The sequence below is a fragment of the Crassostrea angulata genome, chromosome 9 (assembly GCF_025612915.1).
Source record: "Crassostrea angulata isolate pt1a10 chromosome 9, ASM2561291v2, whole genome shotgun sequence".
NCBI classification, from domain to species: Eukaryota; Metazoa; Mollusca; class Bivalvia; order Ostreida; family Ostreidae; genus Magallana; species Magallana angulata.
The window spans coordinates 10,439,076-10,448,460 of record NC_069119.1 but is presented as its reverse complement, the minus strand read 5'-3'; the positions used below and the strand labels follow the sequence as shown (position 1 = coordinate 10,448,460).

Sequence of the window (9,385 nt, the reverse complement as noted above, 5' to 3'; positions counted from 1 at the left end):
ATGATAATTTTAATTCTGATAATAAGTGTTCTTAGACAATGTCCTAGGAAATCCGGAATCCGGAAAATGACCATCTTCCTATGTCACTGCTATGAAATGAACCCTGGCCCCCGCTTATTGACTTGGTCAATACAACATCTCCGGTTTGCAACATGAGGATGGCAAACCCAGTAGCCATTTCCTCCTCGTAATGGCTTTCCGTGTCAACATAAATAGAACCCTTGTATGCCCCGTTGTGAACCAGCTGGACAGATACCTCTCCATACTCCCCAGTTTCTCCAGCAACATGCTCACCCGAGGCAAAGGCCGTGTAGCAAAACGCGTACAACCCAGTTGAAGGCGCAGTAAAGGCACCTGTATGTTTGCTGTAGCCATTGCCTTGATTTGTAACCTCAGTATCATACAAGAAAATGTGATTCGCACCCACTCCACCGAAATCTTTAGAAATGTAGGCATAAAATGCTACAGGGTCATATGCAACTTCAGGTGCAAGGAATCTACGAACAAACTGGCTTTTGGAATCTGAAAGAAACAAAATTAAAATACATAATGAAAAATTTGAAGAGGTTATCAGATATTAAAAGAAATACTATCTTGAATTTTTTTTTTGTTGATTTTTTAAACTGTCATGCAATTATTGTATTTGTTGTAGAATTTAATGATCGTGTTAAATGACAATTCTTTTCGATAACTACGTAAGCCAGTGATAAAGACGAAATAATGAACAACAATTTACAAACGTGCTACTGCACATATGTATTCTTTGAAGAAATCGGTACCTCTCAGCTTTTATACATGTGTTAGGCAGGTTATACCTTCATTGTGCAGATGCTCTTTTTCGATCGTAGATAAGATGGTTCCATTTGGGGTGAACACGTCAGCTTGAGGTATATTAGAACTTTTATGGTTTTCATATCTTCTTTTCAGCGTCACAACCATGCGTCGGAGGTTAGTGATTTCCACCTCTTGTTTTCCAATAGTTTTGGACTGTTTTTCAATGGTATTGCTTTGTATTTCATTGACTTCGTTTAGTCTCTTTATCATATGAAGCATTTCTTCCATCCGTTCCTCCATATGGACCCTCCATTTAGCATCGCTTGATTCTGGTAACGCTACAGCAACAGTTGTTGCAAAACACAGAATAACACAGAGACTATAAGGACTATCCATGTTTTAAAATCTTAAAATTATGTCTTATCTGTGCACGTATTAGGTCCATAATCTAATAATAACAATTTCTTATCATCCGAATATTACAAACACGATAGACTGTGATTGTACATGAAAAATATGTACAATAGTATAACATGTAATATTTCAGATTCACTTCAAGTCCTTGATGCATTTCTAATAAGGTTTGTGCATTGCATGAATTTAAAATAAAACTGCACTGAGTAACGCGATGTTTGAAAAATAGCAAAGAATCAAGATTTCCTTAAAAACAAAGCATTTCAAAGTCAAATATAGATACGTACTATTAGATTCTTTCAATTGTGCCGATGTAGTTATTAATAAATGCAAAACAGTTATTATTACCGGCACATTGTTTAAATGCCGGTAGTGTATGTGGGGATTTGAATATTTGGCCGGAACTCTGTATTTCGAAAGGGTGATGAGCAATGAGGCTCCAAGTAAATAATTAATAGAAATATGAATATGTATATTGTGCTAAATTCAGCATACCTCAATTTTCAATACGTGTATTCTTCAGGAATACCTCTTTTATCAATATAACCCCTCCCCCCAAAAAAGAGAGAAGAAAATAAACATCTTTATTGTGCAGTATGAGTACACTTTTACCATCGAATTGTTATCACACCTCTTTAATATATATATATATATATATATATATATATATATATATATATATATATATATATATATATATATATATATATATATATATATATATATGCAAAAGCACAAAGGAAAATAGACATATTCCCCACTCATTCTATTGTTCATAAAAGAACAAATGGTCACAAATTAGAATGGATTTGTCGCTAGAAACATGCTAAGATTCCACAGCTGTGTATCCCCCAAAAGTTTTACTGACACCTTTCACTGGGTATGACTTTTAATTCACTCTTCAATCACCATAAGCATAATAACAAAAAATAAATAGCATGGTAAAAATAAAGGCTACCGATCAAGTTAATGAAATATAGTCTCTTTAGAATATTTTGCAATACACAAGTACTTACATGAGTTTCAATCTATTCCCCTCCATTTTTTACCCGTATTTTTTTTTCATTTGAAACTATCCCAAGCAATCATCATAAAATGGGGGAAGGGGGGGGGGGGGGTAATTAAAACAGACAGTCAACTTGAATAGTAAAACTTTCTCAAAATTTATACATAATTTTTAGCTTAAAAAATGAAATAAATCTTTAGCTTTTTTATTTGTCTTTTTTGTGATTTTTGCAATAAACATGTTTCAGTTTTTGATGGCATACAATATCGCACATGCTGGTAAATAATTCTGTGTGAGCTTTATAATTTGTTTTTAACAAATGTGAATTGCATTTATATATATATATATATATATATATATATATATATATATATATATATATATATATATATATATATATGGATTTTTATTTACCTTTGCCTTACTTTCAAGATTAATCTATTTACATGTTTCGTATCTGCGATACAAAATTCAAGTACTTAAATAGTGTACTGTATATATCCGGGTTTACAAAGACTTATTGTAATTAAATTGCCCCTAAATTGAGGTTTTTAAAAAAATTTTTTTAGCGGAATTGTAGCTATATAAATGATAATTCGAGATACTGGGCCCTATAATTTATTCATGCACAGATCTTGCGACTTATTGCACTTGCACACAAAACGATCACAAGTTTTGGGGTTTAATCACAAAACTGTAAATTAACTTTAATTCGCGGACAGGAACGTTTTAATTGCGAGAATCGCAAGTTTTCCCCAGCAAATTGAAAAATAATGTCGTTGCGAATTAAAGATGTCTATCAAATATTTAGTTTGAAAATAGTTCAATTGTAATGACGTAATAATGAAATTCTAGTTACGTGTTTTAATTGTGTAAGCATATGATTAACTCTGTTCATTACAAAACAAAAGTATTAAATGAACCAAAAAAAGGAGAAAAATTATCTGTATCACTTTAATATAATATTTTTAAAAAATATTCTTCTAGGCGATCTGGAACCCGGAAAATGACCACCTTCCTATGTCGCTGCTGCGGAAGGAACCTTGGCCTGCTTTTCTTGACTTGGTCAATACGACATCTCCGGCTTCCAACACGAGGATGGCGAATCCAGTGGACATATCTTCGTACCAGTTGGATTCAGTGTCGACATGAATAGAGCCCTTGTAGTCATTGTTATGAATCAACTTTACCGAAACGTCCCCACAATCACCGGTCTCTCCAGCAACATGCACACCCGAGGCAAAGGCCGTGTAGCAAAATGCGTACAACCCATTGGATGGAGCAGTGAAGGCTCCTGTATGCTTGTTGTAGGCATTGCCTTGGTTTGTTATTACAGTGTCGTAAACGAAAACGTGATTCGCACCAACTCCACCAAAATCGCTGGAAATGTAGGCATAAAAGCCGGTGGGAGTATTACTTCTAGGAGAAAGAACTTGCCGGATGAACAGATTTTTGGAGCCTGAAAGAAACAGATTGAAGATGTTCGGAGTCAACTCAAAGAGAAAAAGGACTTTATATGGCACGGGGCTTATACGGCTCTCTGAAAGGAACATCACCAATCTACTTTTAATAATTCTTTGCTTCCTGTGTTCAGATAAACATGACTGTGAAATTTTTTTTTCATAATTTTTATTTTGATCCAAATGCCCACAATTGTGAAATATGACATCTTTGTGTTAACCTTTTCCCGCCATTATCGCATTTTTTGCATAGGCCTAAATCGGCTTGTTGTCAAGCAGTTTTTTTTTCGAGCAATTGTTTGAACAAATAAAATATTTTCATCAAAGTTGTATCTATCAAAGACTTATAAGTGAAAAAAATATATTTTGTCAACTATTCCAAAAAATAACATAACAATTTGATGAACTTTTTAAAATTAAAAATTATGGAGGCCATACTAGGCCCACATCATATATATATATATATATATATATATATATATATATATATATATATATATATATATATATATATATATATATAAAACGTTTCATACAAATAGTGTTTGTGTTCAACAGTTTGTTTTGTGTTTTTTTTACACTTTTCATTTTTGATCAAATTAAGGCAAAATATATATCCTCTAAATTCTGCTCGTTTAATGAAACTAAGGGCAATACAGAATTCAACTGCTAAAATAATCAACACATGTACATGTATATGTATACTAATATATCATCTGTATGTATCGATATTGTGAAAAGTTCAATACACCTTCGTTGTACAGTTGTCGTCTTTCCATTGGCGATGGTAAGGTTCCATTTTTAGATGAACCGTTAAGCAGCCTTCCACTTTCTTGTTCCAAGTTATCAGATTGTCCTTCCAGTGCCTTGATTCTTTGCCGAAGATTCTCGATTTCCACTGCTTGTTTCTGAATGGCATTCGTCTGTTTTTTAAAGACTTTACTCTGTTTTTCAATGCGATTTTTATTATTCTGTATCGTCTGAAGCGTTTCTTCTAACTTCTCTTCTATTTGAACCCTCCATTTAGAATTGACAGTTTCTCCATATGCTAAAGCAAAGATAGCGAGAAACATGAAAACGCAGATTCTGTGCTGTTTGTCCATGTTATACCAGATCTGTAATGAAATGTACCAGCAAAATCTGAAAACAGCAGAAATTAAACAGTGCACGAAGCTCTTAAATAGTTGACACATTACGAAAATTACGAAATTACGAAAGCCTAGTGAGGTCAAATTGAAATGTTAGAAAAAAAATTAAAAGTCGTTATTACGAGATAAAAGGTCGTTATACTGAGATAAAAAGTCTTTAATATGAGTAAAAAAATTCGTCATAACGAGATAAAAAGTTGTTATTAGAGATAAAAAGTCGGTATTACGACTTTCAAAAGTCGTATAAACGACGTTATTACGACTTTTAAAAGCCGTATAAACGAGATAAAAAGTCTTGTTTACGAGATAAAAAGTCGTTATTACGACTTTCAAAGTCTTTACTGCGACTTTCAAAAGTTGTATTAACGACGGTATTACGACTTTCAAAAGTCGCACTAACGAGATAAAAAATCGTTATTACTACTTTCAAAAGTCATATTAACAAGATAAATAGTCGTTATTACGAGATAAAAAGTCGTTATTACGACTTTCAAAAGTCGTTTTTACGAGATGCAAAAGTCGTTAAAAAAGTCGTTATCACGGGATATTGCTTTATATATACCGTTATATACGGAAGCCTATTTAGGACCTATCAGAAACATCAAGGGCTCTTAACGTGGGGCTGAAATGTTCAGGGTCATCTACGACTGTTATATCACTACCACTGTGAAAATAAAGTTAAGTGGTCATATCTAGTTTTGTATGTTCGGGCCCCTGCTTAATTATAGAACACCATTCATTGTAACGGGATATTAAATTATGGGTTCAGAAACATTGAGGGCCCTTACCGTGGGGGCTGAAATTTTTAGGGTCATTTACTAGTTGTAAACACCACTACCACTGTAAAATATGCGATGTGGTCATCTTTAGTTTTTGAGATTTTGGCCGACACTTGTAGAACACTTTATTCAATATCATAGGGTTTTAAAGATCGGGCTCGTAAACATCAAGGCCCCCTACCCTGGGGGCTAAAATTTTTAGGGTCATCCACTAGTGGTATACTCATAACACCGTGAAAATATGGTAATGTAATCATCTCTAACTTTGAGATATGGGACCCTAAAAATCTCTTAAAACTACTTTTGATTTTGAAATAACGTTTTATCTCGTAATAACGACTTTTTATTTCGTAATAACGACTTTTGAAATTCGTAATAAGGACTTTTTAACCTGGTTACTACGACTTTTTATCTCGTAAAAACGACTTTTTATATCGTAATAGCGACTTTTATTCTCGTTAATACGACTTTTGAAAGTCGTAATAGGGACTTTTTATCTCGTAAAGACGACTTTTGACATTAGTGTTTTAATCCGTAATAAAGACATTTTATCTCGTTAATACAACTTTTTATCTCGTAATAAGGTCTTTTAATCTCGTTTATACGACTTTTATTTCTTGTTATAGCGACTTTTTATTAATTTTTAACATTCTAATTTTACCTCACTAGGCTTTCGTAAGAAATAACATTTAACACATGTATAGTATGCAATTACCAATTAATGTTACATATACTTTAAGTTTTTACGGCAAACTACGTCTAGAAGCTTTTAATTAACCTCAACAAAGTTTCTACGTATTGTTTTGACTTAGTTGTGTCCAATCAGATCGTTGTAAACAGAGCAATTACATCAGAGTGCTACCTACTTTTACAGCGATGCAGTTAAAATAGTACTGCGTGGACAGCAGACAAAAAGATGCGGGATTTTACTAGTATTCAACGCGGGCGTCAGAGAAAACATTGGATTGAAATTTCATTGCAGGAATTATGATACAATCGGTGTTGTAACAAATCAGCAAAACGCATATTATACTTTTCCATACAAGTATATAAAATAAACTTTGGACAGGTTACGCTTTTTTCTTACAAATGTCAATTACTTTACATCTAAAAGTTAATTATACTTCGGAAGCTTAAACTTTCCCAAGTTTTGTCATGTTATTGTATTACATAGAAAGAAGTTATATTCATTCCTTAGGTAAGTTTTTTATACAATTTTTAACCGGGTTTTCCAAAGGAAAAATCAGATTATTGAAATGGTGAAAATGGCGGGCGGGCGATTGCCAAAATGGTACCTCTATTGTACGGATAACCCCTCGTACTGTTTTCAAGATAGGAAAAAATTGTTGTTTTTCAGATCAATTGTTCATATATCAGAGATGTGCATATCACTTAAATTTTGATTTTTGATAATTCATGAAAAAAAACCCCAGCATTTTACTTTGGTTTTTTTTTTGAGACAAAATATGGCATATATATTCTTACACCACCTCATATCTCTGAATAGGTAGTGTTTATCGATGCAGGGTTGACAAATAGATAATGATTACTGTTCACACAATAGAAAACCCGGTTTGATGTCACATTGACAGCTTTTTTCTCCTTCTTTTGTTTTGGAATTACAACACTTTAGAAATCGTAGATGAACGATTATAAACTGAATTTAAATATCTGTTACGAAGTTCTAAACGTTACATGTACCTATACCTTAGAGTTTGGAATGTGTCTCAACTGCCTTCACTTAAAAAAAATAATCAACCAGGCAACAAATACATTTAATAACATATGTTACCAAAAGAAACCATGAAGGCGTTTTTCCTTTATACATAGAGATAAAACATATCTGATGGCGTTTGTATACAGATGTACATGTATTACCTGACTTGAGAAATAAACAGCAATTTAAAAAGTTCACCGGGATATGAAGTTGGTTGGTCACGTGATCCAATCATGTGAAGCCCGAACATAAAATATACATGTATATCTAACGTTTTTATTTGTGAAATTCGTTTTTCGCGATTTTCATGTTTCAGTTTTTTATAGCATGCAATATTAGACATACTGGTAAATTCTGTGTGAATGGTTTGTTTTTAACAAAAGCAAATATGTGGACAGCTTTTTATATATTTATATCAATTTACAGATTTTTATTCACCTTTGTCCTTCTTCCAAGATTAATCTGTTTACATGTCGCTTAATTATCTGAAATACAAGTACATCAAGTACTAGAGTAGCATACCGTAGATATGCGGGTCTGCAAGCGGGTCTAACTGTAATTAAATTGCCCTTCCCTTAAATTGAGTTTTTTTTATTAATTACTTGCGGAATTGTAGCTCTATAAATGATAATCAGATCTGGCGCCTTATTGCACACAAAGCGATTACAAGTTTGGTGATAGGTTTTGGGTTTTTTTTCCCTCAAAACTGTAAACCAATTTTATTCGCGGACAATCTGAATGTTTTGCAAGAATCGCAAACTTTGTTATTTCCAGCAAATCTCAAAATAATGTCGTTGTGAATAAAAGATGTCTGTCGAATATCTAGGTTGAAAATAGTTTCATTCTAATGACCTAATAAAGCAATCACAATACCAGTTACGAAATTCAATTGTGTTTAATGTAATAGCATATGATTAACTCTGTTCATTGCCAAAAAAAAAATTAAATGAACAAAAACAGATTTTTTTTATCTATATCACTTTCATATAACATTAAAATAATATTTTTCTAAGCGATCTGGAACGCGGAAAATGACCACCTTCCCATGTTGCTGCTGCGGAAGGAACTTTGACCTGCGTCTCTTGACTTGGTCAATACGACATCTCCGGCTTTCAACACGAGGATAGCGAATCAAGTGGACATATCTTCGTCCCAGTTGGCTTCAGTGTCAACATGAATAGAGCCCTTGTAGTCTCCGTTATGAATCAGCTTGACCGTAACCTCCAAATAATTACCAGTCTCTCCAGCAACATGCACACCCGAGGCAAAGGCCATGTAGCAAAACGCGCACAACCCATGCAGTCGAGGGCGCAATAAAGGCACGTAATAATTGGTATGCTTGTTGTAGGCATTGCCTTGGTTTGTTACTAAGTGTCGTATGTAGAAAGAAGTTGATTCGCACCAAGTCCACCAAATTCGCGGGAAATCTAGGCAAAATAGGCGACGGAAGTATTACTTCTAGGAGAGAGATCGAAATCGCCGGATTTTTGGAACCCGAAAGAAACAGATTGAAGATGATCGGGGTCATGCAACTCTAAGAGAAAAACTTCATATTTGATTTGTAGGGGGAAAATACATGTGAATTAACGCTTCATTTATAAATAATTGTGCTTAATAATTTGTTGACACAATTGATTTGTGTTCAATCAAAAACAAAACATATTCTCTAAATTCCATATTCGTCTAATGAAACTAATAACAATACAGATTCCAAATGCTAAAATTTATTATCTACATTTCGAAGTATAATAGTATTAGTCTGTATCAATTGTATGAAAAGTTCACTCTACCTTTGTTGTACAGTTGTGACGTCTTTCTATTGACGCCGAAAGTAAGGTTCCATTTTCAGATGAAACATTAGAGATTAGACATTAGAGAGCATTCCATTGTATTGTTTTTTCAAATTTATCGGATTCCAGTGCCTTGATTCTTTGCCGAAGATTCTCGATTCCCACTGCTTGTTTCTGAATGGCATTCGTTTATTTTTCGAAGACTTCACTCTGTTTTTCAAGAAACTTTCTATTATCTGTATCATCTGAATCATAAACGGCATTGCTTCCATCATTTTCTCTATTTGTACCTTCCAT

The 9,385-nt window shown here is 33.4% G+C and overlaps 1 protein-coding gene and 1 pseudogene across 1 annotated transcript; both read right to left on the bottom strand.

Moving 5' to 3' along the window:
* On the bottom strand, positions 1-4,817 carry LOC128163692 (uncharacterized). Its single transcript, XM_052827323.1, has 3 exons — positions 4,406-4,817; positions 3,243-3,653; positions 1-522 (listed from the first exon to the last, which is right to left on the bottom strand). The coding sequence occupies exons 1-3, from the start codon at positions 4,755-4,757 to the stop codon at positions 44-46; spliced, it is 1,242 nt and encodes a 413-aa protein (XP_052683283.1). The 5' UTR covers positions 4,758-4,817; the 3' UTR covers positions 1-43.
* A 3,489-nt stretch (positions 4,818-8,306) lies between these two features.
* Positions 8,307-9,385, bottom strand: LOC128163337 (uncharacterized; annotated as a pseudogene).